This window comes from Elgaria multicarinata, chromosome 11, assembly GCF_023053635.1.
Source record: "Elgaria multicarinata webbii isolate HBS135686 ecotype San Diego chromosome 11, rElgMul1.1.pri, whole genome shotgun sequence".
NCBI lineage: Eukaryota > Metazoa > Chordata > Lepidosauria > Squamata > Anguidae > Elgaria > Elgaria multicarinata.
In genome coordinates, this window is record NC_086181.1 from 29,582,461 (window position 1) to 29,598,592 (window position 16,132).

At 48.8% G+C, this 16,132-nt stretch overlaps 1 protein-coding gene across 3 annotated transcripts in view; it reads left to right on the top strand.

The window, feature by feature from the left end:
• PLEKHA4 (pleckstrin homology domain containing A4) overlaps window positions 1-16,132 on the top strand; it is a 49,758-nt gene that overhangs the window by 24,020 nt on the left and 9,606 nt on the right. For 2 of the 3 annotated variants that reach the window (XM_063138711.1, XM_063138713.1), the window contains exons 2-12: window positions 417-525; window positions 1,212-1,322; window positions 2,921-2,993; window positions 3,150-3,250; window positions 5,137-5,252; window positions 7,106-7,363; window positions 7,932-8,484; window positions 8,586-8,663; window positions 9,227-9,328; window positions 11,871-11,939; window positions 14,399-14,479. In XM_063138711.1, coding sequence (XP_062994781.1) covers window positions 442-525; window positions 1,212-1,322; window positions 2,921-2,993; window positions 3,150-3,250; window positions 5,137-5,252; window positions 7,106-7,363; window positions 7,932-8,484; window positions 8,586-8,663; window positions 9,227-9,328; window positions 11,871-11,939; window positions 14,399-14,479 — 1,626 coding nt within the window. In that variant the 5' untranslated portion in view covers window positions 417-441. Of the gene's footprint in view, window positions 1-396; window positions 526-1,211; window positions 1,323-2,920; window positions 2,994-3,149; window positions 3,251-5,136; window positions 5,253-7,105; window positions 7,364-7,931; window positions 8,485-8,585; window positions 8,664-9,226; window positions 9,329-11,870; window positions 11,940-14,398; window positions 14,480-16,132 lie in introns of all 3 variants that reach the window. The other variant, XM_063138712.1, reaches the window with a different exon arrangement.

Genomic DNA, 16,132 nt, shown 5'->3' on the forward strand with positions numbered 1-16,132 from the left:
GTTGTCATCCAAAACCTCTGGAGGGCACAATGTTGGCATTGTAGTCTAATGTGAATTCAGAGCACCAGGCTGGGAAAGATTGCTTTATGTCATTAGTCTTCAACTGATGGGACGTGATCCACAGTTATGTCAAGACCTGACCCAAGTTGGATCATACTGACAAAGTACCCTAATCTTCTTTCAGAAAGAGAGAGAGAGAGAGAAGGTGAAAGAAGTAGAGAATAAGAGAGGCCACAGAGAGGAGGTTGACAAAAGTTAAAATATCGATAAAAGAAATCCGCCATGACAGGTTGAGGTTTGAAGGCCCTTTGAAAGATTGCATTTCCCCAAAGGAATGGAACCAAACTAGGGGTTCTGGTACTGTGAGCTCCCCCAAACTATCGCTTCAATACCCAGCATCTTCTGCTCTTTTTCAGATTCGTGTTGGGTTAGCTGGAGACCATGTCAGAAAGGGACCGGCCTAAAAGCGGCCTGAGCCAAGCCAGCAGTACAGTCACCATCTCTTCAGTCGCCATGGGAACAAAGGTGAGGAGGCATTGGAAATGGTGCGAGCCCTCTAGAAGGGAGCTGGGGACAGAGAGGTCCTGTATCCCATTTCACACATCTTCCTTCCTGAGTCAAGTTGGGCTCACACTTGGCCTATTTGTTTTTAAAGAACTTGGGAAGTAGGGTTTGCCTCAGGAGGTGACATCTATCTATGGGCTCATCTATACAAAGCAGGATATTCCACTATGAAAGTGGTATATAAAAGGCAGGAGCCACACTACTGCTTTATAGTGGTACTGAAGTGCACTGACAACTGTTGGGGCCACATGCCATATACTGCTTTCATAGTGTTATATCCTGCTTGGTGTAGATGTGTCCTGGGCCCCAACACTTCAGTACCACTATAAACCAGTAGTGTAGATCCTGCAGTGCACTTCAGCACCACTATAAACCAGTAGTGTAGATCCTGCCTTTTATATACTGCTTTCATACCGCTTTCATAGTGGAATATCCTTCTGGGTGTAGATGAGGCCTATCTATCTATCTATCTATCTATCTATCTATCTATCTATCTATCAATCATCTATCCAGTTCCAAGAAAGGGAAACTTCTATAGTAACCATGCAAGCAAGCCTACATCAGTTACTAGTCCTCAAACATTTCTCCAGGTACTCCTATCCCCGTGTAACTAATCCATTTTCCATTTAACCGTTTGTCTCTCATAGCCACATGCAACCCGGCCTGTCCGGAAGGTACACACTTTTGGAAAGAGGGCAAACTCCATCAAGAGAGACCCCAATTTGCCTGTCGTCATGCGTGGATGGCTATATAAAAAGGTAAATCACAATTGGGGTGCTAAGCACTCAACCACAAAGACTCACACATGAAGTGAAAGATAGACAAAATGTATTACAACCGTGGGTGATATTTACAACAATCCTAGATATACTGTTTGTAATAAAGCATACAAAAAGATATAATTCTCCTTGCTGATACACAGCCTTAAACACCTCAAAACAAATCCAACGGGCAGAAGCCTCCAATATATGAATAAATCAAGAAAATAATAACAAGAATAATAAACAATGTATCAGCACTAAATTCCCAATAACATTTTACAAAACAGCATGTGGAAAATTCTTTAGTTAAGGTACAATATTGTACCATCCCACATATTCCTTATTCTAGGCGTCTGGATAAATAAAACAGGTGTCGTCCCCCCTCGTTCTAAATGGTAAAGAACCCACCTCTTCTAAGGTTTAGTTACTTGTAGTAAGAACCTTAAGCTAAAATACGATGGTATTTTTGATATTTTGGCTGGCCCCACCATTTTGCCTCCCACCCCTGGCAATGCAGGCCCCACGAACCTTTCTGAAATTGAATTCAGCCCCTGGGCTGAAAGAGGTTCCACATCCCTGAGGTAAAAGATAATAAAAGTTAGTGAGGAATTGGGCCAGGGGGCAGAAATTGGAAATGAATAAGAACAAGGAAGCTGTGGAGCGCTGGAGACAGGGACAGTTTCAGCACCTGACATTTTCAGGTAGTTGTTGAGCTTCTGGTAACCACTCTGACATGGCCCAGGGCCTTCCTTTAAATGTTCTTTCCCAGGTGTCTGGGCCTAGCCACCGTTTTAATTTCCCACAATGCACCCAATGTGGCAATGCTCCGAAGGCACTGTGGGAGTTAGTGGCAGCCAGAGTCGGCTGTTACGAGCCCTGCTGCCAGGTAACGCCTTCCAACAGAAAAAGGGGCCATCAAAGGCTGCTTTGTCTAGGAGCCTTCAAACTTGGAGCTAGACCCATTGGGAGGTCTAAATGGGATTATTTATTTATTTATTTCATTTATATCCCGCCTTTTTTCCTCCCAAGGAACCCAAGGCGGTGTACATAATCCTCCTCCTCTCCGTTTTATCCTCACTATAACAACCCTGTGAGGTGTGTTGGGCTGAGAGCCTGTGATTGGCCTGAAGTCACCCAGTGAGCTTCCATGGCTGAGAGGGGACTAGAACTCGGATCTCCCGACTCCTAGTTCAACACTTTAGCAATTACACCATGCTGGTTCCAATGCAGCCCTTTCAGGGTTCCTTTTTTGACTGTTGGTTGGGTAGTCTTCTGGGTTTTGTGCATTTTTTTCTCCCGTTCTAAAAGGTTGAAGTGCCTCTCCTTAGTTTCTGGCAGTAAGAGCTTTAAGCTAATAAATCCTGCAATTTTGGGCATTTTGGGCCCTCTCCCTTTTGCATTTGGGCCCAAACAACACTGGAATGTGCTTCTCCAAAATGGAATTCAGCTGTTAGTCTGAAAGGGGTTATTCTCCCTCCCACCCCAGTCTAAAAGGTTGGAACAGGTTGGGAGCTGGCAGCCAGGACTCCTGGGTTTCTTTGCAAATGCAATTGCCATTTTTGATGTACTTCCTCTCTCCCTTTCCTTTTTTTCAGGACAGTTCTGGGCTAAAACTCTGGAAACGGCGTTGGTTTGTCCTTTCCAATTACTGCCTCTTCTATTACCGAGGTAATTGGTAAAAGCATGCGGCCATGCTGGCTGGGGACGATGGGACTTGTGGTCCAAAGCATCCGGAGAGCACTGGGTTGGGAGAAGCGTTGATAAGTGCATGGTAGTTAACTTTCTGTGACGTTTTTGTGGTTTGGGGGGATGTGTGTGTTCCAGACAGCCGCGAAGAGATGGTTTTGGGCAGCATCCCTCTCCCCAGCTATGAGATTCGGACTGCATTCTCCAAGGAGAAGAAGAACCGGCGCTTCGTATTCAAGGTCAAGTTCTTTCCTGTATCACCATCCATAGGGCCACATAAGAAGGGCCCTTCCAGATCAGAGCCAAAGCCCCTCTAGTCCATCCTCCTCCTTATAGCAGTGGCCAATCAGATTTTGCTGGAAAGCCCTGCTGTCCTGCTGTTACTCCACAGCAGCATATACTGCCTTTGAACATGGAGGTTCTCTCTTGACTGTCACGGCCAGTATCTGCTGATAGGGGTGGGCAACACGTAGCCCTCCACATCTTGCTGGACTGCAATTCCCATCAGCCTCAGCCAGCATAGCCAATGGTGAGGCATGCTGGGAGCTGCAGTCCATCAGCATCCGGAGGGCCACAAGCTGCCCATCTCATGATAAACCTATCTCCCGAGGACAACACACACCTTTTGCCAGCAAATCCTATAAATCACAAAAATAGGAAGCTGCCCAATCCTAAATCAAACTATTTATCTATTTATTTGGTACATTTATATCCCACCTTTCTTCTGCTGTGGAATGAAAGGTAGTATACGTGGGGTTGAAGGTGGTCTGCTATCCAGGCACTGACCAGAACCAGACCTGCTTAGCTTCAGCAAGTTGGCTTCATCACCCAGCATGGTCTATTGTGGCAGGAATTCCCTTTGGACTCTCAGGTAGTTCCCATAGACACGTCCTCCAAGGAGAGTTCAAAATGCAGGCAGTTCTCTTGATTCATCTCTCTCTTTCTCTCTCTGTATTATACAGTATGTGATTTTTGTGGGCCTTTTGTATAGATATGGGTCCTAATTATCCATTCAAGACCAAGGCACGCAAAAATATTCTGCATTCCAACAAGAAATGCTCATAACCCTATATTGTTGCTGGGAAAATCCATCCTGCTCTCTCCATGCAACTGTAAGGATTGCAGCTAAGCTCAGAGGGAGGTGGCAGATGCCATTATTGTCCCTGCTAATGAAAACATCCTTGTACTTTGCCCCTGTGAATCCTGGTTCCACTACATCACTGATCACCTGCCACCTGATCCTTTCACCTGGAGATGTCTAGATAGCACTTGGGACCTTCTGCATGTAATGCACGTGCTCCTCTACCGCACTGTGATCCTTCCCCTAATTAATCCTGTGTTAATACAAGAATATGCAGTGGTTGGAAATAGGGGTCTGGCAGGTTGCATGAGAAGTAAGGAAAGGTGGAGGGGGAATAGCGAGAGGGGTTGGTGGTAAAAGATGTCAAGGACCAGGGAATCTGCCACAGTGCAGAACCAGCCTCCTGAAGATTGTGAAGCAGTCTAGCATCTGGAAGCCAGGACATCTGGGTCCCCTTGCAAAGGTCCAGATAGAGCCCTTGGGTCTTGAGGCTTCTTTAAGACCAAGATTGATTATTTTGTTTTAAAGCAAGCAGTGCCAGCTCTGAGTTCTGGGGGGCCCTTGGGCAAGTCATCTTCAATGCCCCCCCCTTCCTCGATGAGTCTACCTTCTCACCACCATTGTCACCAGCTGCTGTTGCTTTTCCTCCTCCGTCTCATCATTGCCACCACTTGCTTGCTGGAAAGGCAGAGAGCCAGGGAGCAAGTAGGACGTGGCGTCTGCTCCTCCTCCTCACCACCACCACTGGCCAGAGTGAGAGGCGGGTGAACAAGCAGGTTGCAATGATGAAGAAGAGCATCTTCCAGGGGGATCTTGTCAGGGGGTTCCTGCTGGGCTGCGGGCCCTCAGTAAGTGCCCAACCATGCCTATTCTTGACACTGGTCCGGAACCTCCGTACAGGAAACAAATCATGCACCAACAATTCCACCCCTTGCTTTTGCTCTTCTGATGTTGCGATTCCCCCAATGTTTCTGTATTGCTGCTGCCCTCTTGAGGAAGTTTGGGCCACTACAAGGAACCTCTTTTATCCTTCTCCTCTCCCAGGCAGAACATCCCGGCATGAGGACCTATTATTTCAGCGCAGACACTCAGTTGGACATGAACAGCTGGATCAGGGCCATGAACCAATCAGCAGCGGCTGAATGCGACTACGGAAGCTAGTAAGGGTTAGGGGTGATGAATAAGTAGCCTTGGGGCGGTCAGTGGCTGGCCTGGTGTAGTCTAGCCTTTGGGGGGTTGGGGATGGGGCCCTGCGAGGACACCGACCTCACACAGAAGGCCTTGCCTAGCACACCCTCCTCAAGCCAAGCACCACCTCTTGAAAAGCCTGAGGAAAGGGTAAAAACAACACAACTTTTCCCCTATAAGTGAAGGAACAAGGTAAAGGGTTTTGATAAATAGGTTCTATTGTTGAGGTACTGAACTGCAGGTGTATTGTTAGATGTTTTTACACTGTGTAATATAGCAGGTAATAAATCCGAGCTGACACGTGGTTTGTGGTAACAGAACACAAAGTAAAGTTTATTGAAATTCAACAGATCTTTGGTATTTCAATTTAAATCAAACCTGCTTATTTTTATATTTAAAACAACAATCCCAAGTCCCTTAAAATCCTATCTCTTCTCACTCCTCACACACCGAACACTCTCATGAAGCACAAGCCAGACTAAAACCAAAACTAAACTAAACTAACTCACAATCCCCTGAGCCAAACTATTTATACTCCTCCCTCCCCCTTTCTCACGGCATCACTAGCCACACCCACTCAGTCAAACATTCCGCACTCGCTAGACATACAAATCCAGACATGCCTAAGGGACAGCAAGGTGGGTATTGCCACGGGCCCTAACGCTTCATTTTCTTGGCTGGGAAGAAGGATTTTGTGAAAAGGGCCGAAGGCACAGGAAGCGGGCCAAAATGCCAGCATATTTTAGCATAAAAGCTCTTACTGCCAGCTCTTACGCCTTCACAGCAGCACTTCAGTCTTTTCGAATGGCAAACATAGGTGTGCTCAAGGGGTGTGCTGGGTGTGCCCAGGCACACCCTAATGTCTCAAGCAGTAAATACTGAATTGATGGGAGCATTGAGTACTGATCTAGACACAGCGGGAACAGTCCTCTGGCTGCCCTCTGGCTGCTCCATTACCGCTGCCCCCAACAGCGCACCATTGCTCCTGGCAGCGGGAGCAAAAAGGAATCGCTGTGCCAGGAGCCTCTCTGCTGGGAGCCACGCTTCAAAGAAGCCAGGAGGAGGGCCCCCAGAGGCTGACATCGCCTGTTAAGCCCCTTCTCCAGCCAGTGTCACCACAAAGCTCCACCAATGCTGGGGCTTGAGGAGAGCCCCTCCTCACCTGCAGCACCCCTCCCGTGGTCAGGCAAGCCAAACACGGTGTAGGGCATCAGTGTCTACAGTGTTTAAGAAATAAGCGAATAAAAAGAATGTCCTTTATGATTGAGTATTCAATAAATGTTCGCCTTTAAAAATAAATAAATAAAATTCCCTGGGTGCATACTCTAATCAAATGTGCTGCGCACGCCTGTGATAGGGGGAAAAATGGCACAAAAGCTGCGAAACCGCTACATGATTTGCGATGAAGGAAAAAGGGTTGGGCCAGGAGACCTGGACATTGCCAGCTGGGGCACATGGGAGGGCCGGATTTGCCTCCCATGCCTGAGATTCTGCATCCCTGTAGTATGGTACGGCTTAGGCAGGGAAGGGGGATATTAAAAGAATAGTTGTTTCGCGTTTTCTGAGAGGAATGAGGGATTCAGTTTGCCTAGAGGAGGAGCTGTTGGGAGCCTGGATTTGTGGGTTGTCCAGAAAGTGGATTGGAAAAACTGGAGAAGGTTAAACTGTGGGTCTTGAAGGAGCTTGTTGTGTTGTGCAATGATGGGAAGGGCAGGGAGTGGGGTGGTTTCGCTGGAGGAGAAGCCAGGTTTTGCATTGCCTGTGGAAATGGGGAGCATTTAATAATGGGCTGCCTTGTCTGATCTTCCCTTCTGCCCCACCTCAGCAACCGGGGTCTCAGCCGGTCTGTGTCTGCCCACACCAGCTTTGAGGATGTCACTCTCCTCAAGGACGACTACACCAAAAGCGCTGAATCCCTGGAAATTGCCCGCCTCTCGGAGACCCAGGAGCCCGAGGCCTCGTCGTCCGAGAGCCTCCACCTACAGGACAGCCCGAAGGGATCTCCGTGCCCCAGGAGGGTCTCTCTATCCAGCTCCATCAACGGAGGATACCACCACGAAAGGATAGACCAGCCGGATTTAAGGTGAGGGGAAGCAGAGCCCAGAGGGCATTAGAGCAGGGGAGAGGGGACCTCTTTCAGTCCACGGGCTGAATTTCATTCCAGAGGAGCTCTCGGGGGGGGGGGGGCAGCTTTCCAGTGGTGGGAGGAGCTAGAGGCAAAGCGGGTGGAGCCAAAGGCTAAAGGGGTGGGGCCAAAACAACCCCAGATGCCAACCTATCTTACCATAAAGCTCTTACTGCCAGTAACTAAGCCATAGGAGAGCCATTTCTACCTTTTTGAATGGGGGAAAATATTTCACAAAACCCGGGAAACCACCAATCAGTGGTCAGGGAAAGGGGTCAGGGCCAGGGGGCGGAGCCATCTGGGGAAGCCCAGGGGGCCAGATTGGTACCCCGGGGGGGGGGGACACTGGATTTGGCCTGCAGGCCTGAGGTTCCCCACCCTTGTACTAGAGGAAGTGAGAGAGAAGCAAGGGCAGTTCACAGCACTTTGGCTCCCATAGGTACTTTTGGGTTGGAGGGGGCTTACGTTTCACTTCTATTAACCTTTTCTTTTGCGATTCTGTCCCCCCCCCCATTTCCATTGGCAGCTCCTTGTCTTCCCAGACGCACGGATGCCCCTCCCCAGTTATTTCCACCAAACTCTCCCCCCGGCCACGCTCCCCACCCCCTGCTCGCTCCAACAGCCTGTCGCCCGCCTCCCCGGCTCGTACCCCTCAGCCTTCCCCCCTGCTTTCCATTCGCTCCTCCCGTTCCTACTCGCTCCCTTTGACCCCAGCGGAGTCACCCCAGATCCCATCGCCCGCTCACGTCCAACGGAAGCCGCCCCGGATGGTCGCTGCGCAGGCCGCCTCGTGCGAGGACCTGCACGCCGCGACATCTCCGCGGGCTCTCGTGCGCCCCAACACGCCCATGGGGAGGGTGGACATCGCCCCCAGCGAGGGCCTCCCTCAAAACCCCTACGCCATCGTGTCACCCGCCACCAGGGGGCGCACCCTGACACCTGCCGACCGGTACGACGTATTCCCTTCATCCGAAGACCCCTATGGGCGGCGTTACACCCGCAGCCCTCACCCCAGCAGAGCCCGGCCTGGGGGTGAGGACAGCTTAACACCCACGCTGGGAAGACAGCAACAGAACAGGGTGAGTAGGGGCCGCTGCCACCGCAGCGCTGGGTTTGCCTCTGGGCGTGGTGCCTCTCCTTGACTTTGGGCCCCTGCTTTAACCTTTTATCTTCCCATCAGTTTGCAGACCGAGGTTATCTCTCCCCATCGACCGGACCATCTCGTGCTTTGATCATGTCTCGGCTTCAGGGTCGACTGGTGAGTACATGCGCGCATGGCTGTCTCTTTCTTTCCTCTTCCTCTCGCCCTGTTCCCTCGCCTTCCTGCAAAACCTAGGCATGTTAGTCTTCCAGAGCATCACGTTCGTTGGCTAGAATGTCCTCCTCCCTAATGACCAGGACTGTGTATACTCGGCTCTTCAGAAAGAAAACAAAAGCAAAATTCTGCCCCACGGTGATCTAAATTCTGCGACATGTATAAATTATGCAAAAGAAGCCATTTTGGCTTACCTTGGGATGGAGCGAGGGATTAAAGGGCTGTGTAAGGCACTGAAATCCTGCTGCCCCCAACCAGTGGAATTTTTCTTTGGCAACTTTCTAGCTTCTGAGTTTTCTGCACCGATTTTCAAGCATGCCTTTGTAATCATAAGGCCCAGAAACTTGCTTCCTTGTTAAAACGAAAGCTGAGAGTTTTGGGACGCTACATTGTGCTACCAATGGCATCTCCTGCCGTTTTTCTGCCCTGCCACAAAACTCTGGCATAAAACACACAGTCCTGCTCATGACCTGTGCTCCTTAATGCCGCCTTCCCTTTTCCCACAGATCACCTCCCACTCCGCCTCATCAAGCTACCTGCACCTACCGCCCCTGCCCCCCCTGCCTAACCGGCCCAGCCCTGGGAAAAGGACATCTTTGGGGACCATGGTATGTGATTTTCCGCTTGGCTGTCCTGGGGATGCCGGAGAAATCCACAGCAGATTCAAAGGAGTCCAGATTTCTGCGAATCCGACCTGCGGATTCTGCGGCACAACAGTTTCCCCGCAAGTTGCACTGATTCTGTGAACTGGTGTTTTACTTTTGGGGGGGGGGGGGAGATTTGCACAAATTTGCACTTGTACTAATGCACATCACTCCACACTTGCAGCAGTGACATGAAATTCTCGTACATTAAAAAATACGGTTCTGTCAATGAACAGACGACGGCGTGAAAGACATCTGACAGTCCACAATACACACACAGAACAGATTTAGCGAAATCCATATACCTTTGCCCCCCTTTCCCTTCTAGCCTTACTGTTGTTATTATTACATAATATGTTTAATTAAGTCAAAGCACAAAGAGTGCGCAAAGTGCTGTATGGAACTTACAGGAAATGTTGTTGCCGTTATTTCATATTTATATCTTACTTTTCTACCAGTAAGTACCTTGTAAATCAAGGGTGGGGAACTGGTGCCCCCCTAGATGCTGTTAGACTCCAACTCCCATGAGGCATGGCCAATGGTCAAAGATTATTGATGGAGGGTGGGGCCATAGCTCAGTGACAGATTTATATATTTTTATTTATTTCATTTCGTTTTTATATCACCCAATGCCGAAGCTCTCTGAGCGGTTCACAAAAAATAAAACCATAAAACACAGCTTAAAGAGTAAAATATGGAAACTTAAAACATAGTATAAAAGTATAACCAGAATAAAACCAAACAGTAATGCAGAGATTTAAAATTTAAAACAGCAGAGTTAAAAAACACTAGGATAGTAAATTGCTAAAATACTAGGAAAATAAAAAGGTCTTCACCTGGTGCCAGAAATAGTACAACGTGGGTGCTAGGCAAACCTCTTTAGAGAGCTCATTCCGCAGTCGGGGTGCCACAGCAGAAAAGGCCCTCCTCCTGGTAGCCACCTGCCTCACTTCCTTTGGCAGGGGCTCACAGAGAAGGACGCCTGAGGGTATGGGCAGGTAACCTGGCTGCAAGCCATTTAGGACTTTGAATGTTAATACCAGCACTTTGAATCGGGTCCAAAAATGGACTGGCAGCCATTGCAGCTGGGGAAAGTACTGGCATAACATGTACTTGTTGGCCAGTGTTTAACAATCTTGTTGCCGTGTTTTGGACCAGCTGAAGATTCCTGACTGTTTTGCATGCAGAGTGTCACAGGTGTGATCCATAGCATCCCTAGGCAGGGCGGGGAAATCTGCCTGAAACCCTGGAGAGCTGCTGTCAATCAGTGACAACAATGCTGAGCTAGATGGACCAAAGGTCTGACGCGGTATAAGGCAGCTTCCGGTGTTCCTACGGTGATGGATGTTGCAGTCCAGCACACCTGGAGGGCAGGAGGCTGGGAAAGGCTGGTGTCAAATCACTAGGCCCTGTGTAAAAAGTAAAGCAGTCCGTGCCTGCCGTCTTGCAGTCTAAAATTAAACAAGGTACTTTAGGAAGGGAAGAGAAGGGGAAGGAGGGGGTGATGCGGAAAAGCCAGGGTGAACAGATGTGTCTAAAGGAGGTGCTTGAATGTCGAAAGGGAGTCTGATCTCAAGGAGGGGGGTATTCTGCAGGGTGAGGGGAGCTGCAAGCAATAAGAGAGGCAGGCAGGTGTGGAGGTGAGGGAAGAAGGGGAAATAGAAAGGGTGATTTTCAGCTTAGCTTCACTCAACAGGTCCCAATTTTCTGGTTATCTGTTTTCGTTCAAAGGATCTGTAACCCACTTTCCACACCAACAAAGCGTCTTTCAAAGACCTATATATGGCCTGCAGGCAGTGCTAAAACCATCCCTCGCATTCCTCTGGTGCTCCTGAGCCGTTCAGAAAAAAAGAAAGAACAAGGAACACTTTCATATACGGGATGTCAATTATCCTCAGCACAGTCCTGCAGACTCAGTTGGTGTTATTAAGCCTCATGTTTCCGCTGAGATGGGGAGAACGGCTTGCCTAGCAGGTTCTTGGTTGAGGCGCCATTTGAACCCGGGACTTTCCGGCTCGCGCCGCAGCTCACCCAGTTTAATTTAATAAAAGTCACTCATTGCTATTGTAGTTAGTCTTTGGGGGCTGTACCACTTTGGGATGGGAGGGATCATGACATGCCAGAATGTTCCCCCATGTTAAAGTCTCCCTGTCCACGGAAAGCTAGCATCTCAAGCAAAAGGGTTCTAGCCTAGCTTTCTTCCTGACATGCTAGGTTTCTGTGTGCGGGGATTGGTGAGCCCATGCAATCGTTCAGAGCGCTCTTGACAACAGGCCTCCAGCCGTGGTGCGGGCTTCAGAACGTGCCCAACTATGCCTACCTTGTGACACCAGCCCTGCATGCAATGCTATATTTGCATGAATTCTGGTGTGTTTTAAAGTGAAGATCGCTCTAACTTTTGCACTACAAGTCAGGTTTTCTCCTAGGAGACAATGTGGAACTTTGGGGGCTTATTCTTGCTTGCATTTGTGTGACATTTAGATCACTCACTTCGCTGTTCTTCTAGGGTCGGAATCTGGTGCGGGAGAGAAGCATTCACTCAGCTGGTGGGCAGCGGTTCGAAAGTGACACGGATGTAGGCATCTCCGCTTCTTCTCTTACCTAGGGGATATTTATTACTTAATTTTTTTATACTCCATTTATATACCCCACTTTTCAAAAGTCCATTTTTTAATAAAGCCACTTACAAAGCAAACCAAGGTTTAAGAACAATAATACAAATGTTTCGTATTATTGGGTCTTTAAAAATTAATTTTATTGATTTTTTTTAACAAATCAAACATTAGTAAACAAGAAGACCAGGGTGACCAACTGCCAGAATTTCCCTGGATTTGTCTTGGTTTTTGTTCTATCCTGGGTGTCGGGATTTTCTGTAATTTTCTATAATGTCCTAGAATGACATGCTTTGCCCTTTAAGGCAGCCATTAGCATGACATGTGTGTGTGGGGGGAATGATACACTTTCTGGAGGCACATCATCCCTCCCCCCGCCCCGCCACTCCAATCGGGGCCTCCGGAAAGCATGTCATTCCTGACATTGTAGAAAAGGCCCTGATTGGAGCAGTGGAGGGAGGGGGTGAATGACACGCTTTCCCCTCCAATCAGAGCCTCTGGAAAATGCGTCATTCCCCTTTGCCATGCTAATGGCGCCTGCCCCCGCTGGATCCGGCCTTTAAGGTGGCGATGGGGAATAATGCACTTTCTGGAGGACCCAGAAAGCCGCTCTCTCCGCGCCTCCCCCCCCCGCCCCGCAACTGGGTGTCCTTTTTTTGGTTTCCCAAATAGGGTGACCATATGAAAAGGAGGACAGAGCTCCTGTATCTTTTACAGGAATGTAGAAAAGGGAATTGCAGCAGGTGTCAATTGAAGTGGGTGAAATTCCCTCTTCATCACAACAGTTAAAGCTACGCTAGCTATAGTAGAGTGGCCAGATACAAAAGAGGGCAGGGCTTCTGCAGCTTTAACTGTTGTGATGAAGAGAGAATTTCACCCTCTTTAATTGACACCTGCTGAAATTCCCTTTTCTATATTCCTGTTAAAGATACAGGAGCCCAGTCCTCCTTTTCATATGGTCACCCTATAAATATCCTACATTGCAATACAGAGATGGTCTGAACTATATTTATCGTACTCCATTCATATCCTATTATCCTAACAAATCTTTCCGTAATTGACCATGAGTCTCTGGTGGTTTTAATATTTCCTTCTGCCCTGAAAAGTGGTGGTCTAGAAATATTTTTAATTGATTAATTAAGGTTGTCGGTAAGGATGTGCTCCGCTTCTAATCGGACCGGAGAAGCAGGAGCGGAGCGGGGGGCTTCGCCTGCCCTTAAGGCGGAGGCAAAGAGGATTGGGGGGCCGGCGGAGCGTGGCGGAAAGGATCGAGGTGAAGGCGGATCCTTCGCCTCGATCCGGAGCTCCGCCGGAAAGGTAAGTGGGGTTTATCAGGCCCTGCCGCTGTCGCTGTCGCCCATGCGGCGACAGCGGCAGGGCCCGGTAACCCCCCCGCCCTCCTCTCCCTTACCTGCTTCCGTCCGCGGTCCGTCAGCGTCTTCAATTGAGCCCGCGGTTCCACCAGGAAGTCTGGGCCGCTTGCGGCCCAGACTTCCTGGTGGAACCGCGGGCTCAATTGAAGACGGCGACGGACCGCGGACGGAGGCAGGTAAGGTCCCCCTCTCCCTTGGTCCCTTACCGGGCTCTGCCGCCGTCGCCGCTTGGGCGGCGATGGCGGCAGGGCCCGGTAACCCCCCCTATGGGGGGGGGAACGGAGCTCCGATCCAGATCCGGAGCTCCGAGCGGAGCGGAGTGGGCACAGGTGGAGTGGGGGCGGGGCGGAGCGGCCCGATCCGAAAATGGCGAATCTGAAAGTGAAGCGGAGTGGGGGGTCCGTGCACACCCCTAGTTGTCGGTTGACCAAGAGAAAAAAGAAACCAAGTCTGGTCTGCTCCTGTGCCTTTAAGAGCAGCTTGATCTGCAGGGGAAGCTTTTCACAGGATGGCGACCAACCTCCTCACCCTGCTCCTGTCTGCAGGTCAAGGGGATCTTAAAGGCGCAGGAGCAGGTCAAAAAGACGAAAAGAAATAGGTATTTCATGGCACATATCGGGCACCCAGAAGCTGACAACTGGGGCTTAAGGTGGGGGCAAGGATTGGCAGAGCGGGGTGCCCTTTCTCAGCCTTGGGTCTCTAGATGCTGTTGGACTGCAACTCCTGTTATCCTCAGACAGTGTGTTGCAGTCCAATATCGTGTGAAGGCCCAAAGTTGGGAAAGGCTGATTATCAGTAGCGATGATGATGATAATGATGATGATTAACTTAGCTGAGCTGTAAGCAACCATCAGGTATGGGAGGGAGCCTGAAGTGAAACATCTCTAATAATATTATCTGGCTCCATCTTTCAGGGCCATCTTTATAGTCTTTCAAAACGCCCTGCAAAACCAACACGTTCCGATACACTTTTATAAAGCAGTGGGTGCATGCACCACAGCAGCATCTGAAGGCCACTGCTGAAATTGCACTTTTGTCTCTGCCTCTAGGCTCTCTTGACAAAACTGTGCGGTCAAGACAAAATTCTTCGTGGTCTTGAAGAGGAGACGGGGCAACTCCGGGCTGAAAAGGTACTTTATTGCCATTTCCTCTCCCCTTTCTTCCTATAAGGAAACCAACCGCCTGAGCAGGCGGGATACTCCAGGAGTGTCTTTACATTAAACCTGCACCTTTCCCTTTTTTCTTCTCTGGGGTCTTTCCGCACTGACTATGGCTCCTTTAGATGGCAACCCTCTTGGCAATGTTTCATAAATTAAATTAAATAGTGCCATCTAGTGGTCGGCGATATCCAATGATAATTTTAAATAGTGCATTATCTTTGATCTTTTTAAAAGCAAGATTACTGGGGGAAGGTGTAGGAGATGTCCTGGAGGTTGACAGCGTCATGTAACACACACCCCAGCAAACTTCCGTGAGTGGCCAATCACGAGTGTGCAATAAATTGCTCACATAGAGAAGCTCCCAGAATTACCCTAGCCTTGCCGCTCATTTTACCATGTGGGGATTGAAGAGGGCACCTGGCCATACCCTTCTCATTGTAAGATTAATGTTAAATCCTTGTAGAGCTGCTGAATTGCCATCAGATGGCAGCAAGGTCCCTGTAGCTATCCCCAGGCCTGTACTCTTTTCTACCACAAGGTGGTGATAGTGACCATACCTCTCTGCTGCAGTACTGTTTTCTACCATTAGAGGGGGACAAAGGCACTTCTCAACTATGACATCTTGCAAGCTTCCCCAGTCTGGCACCCTCCAGTTGTGGTGGACTACAACTCCCATCCCCCCAGCCAGCAGGTGCGAATTGTACCCCAACACATTGGGAGGGTGCCAGGTTGGAGAAAGCTGATGCATTGGATTTTGGTCTTGACTTTCTCCTGTCTTGAAGCCTGAGCCTCAAGTTAGGTTGAGAGAAAGGGGGGAAAGTGATACTTATTCAAGGGGAACTTTCTAGCCAAGAATGTACTTGAACGTGAGTCTCCCACATCTAAACACCAATGAGGGAGGAAGCAGCAGCAGCCAGGCACCTCTCCATCGTGCCTGGGTCCAGCTCCAGCTCAGAGCCCCCTCCCTCCTCCTACCAACTGTCACTGCTGAACTTTGCAACTAAGATTGTAGTGCCTGAATTTGCTTTCCTTTCCCTCCTCCTCCTCCCTCCCAATCCCCTTTCCTTTTGTGTCATGTCTTTTAGACTGTAAGCCTGTGGGCAGGGACTGTCAAGAAAGACTTTTGTAAGCCGCCATGAGAGCCTTTTTTGGCTGAATGGCGGCATAAAAATGCTTAAATAAATAAATAAAATAAAATAAAATAAACACAGCACTGTAGGAATTGCATTTCAGTGCCATGTGTGACCTATATAATCAACTCATTAACCTGTTAATTACGAAGTGGTCATTTGCCCATATTCTCCCCCACCCCCACTCGTCTCTCTTTCTCCCTCTGTTGTTTTCTTCTGTCTTGAATTGCAAACTCCTCGCAGGCAAGGATCACTCTGGTTTGCCTATGAAATTCTGTAAGGCACCCAAGTATACTAATTATGATTTATAACTACTACTACTACTACTAATAATAATAATAATAATGCAGGTTTTATGATTTTAAAACCCTTTTTAAAAAAAACTTCTGGAGAGAAGAGATCAGATGGGGAAATAGTTAAGCCATACCTGTACTTATTCCACTTTTTCCATTGAGAGTACAGCTTGGCTCACTTGCTTGAGCATTATTATTAT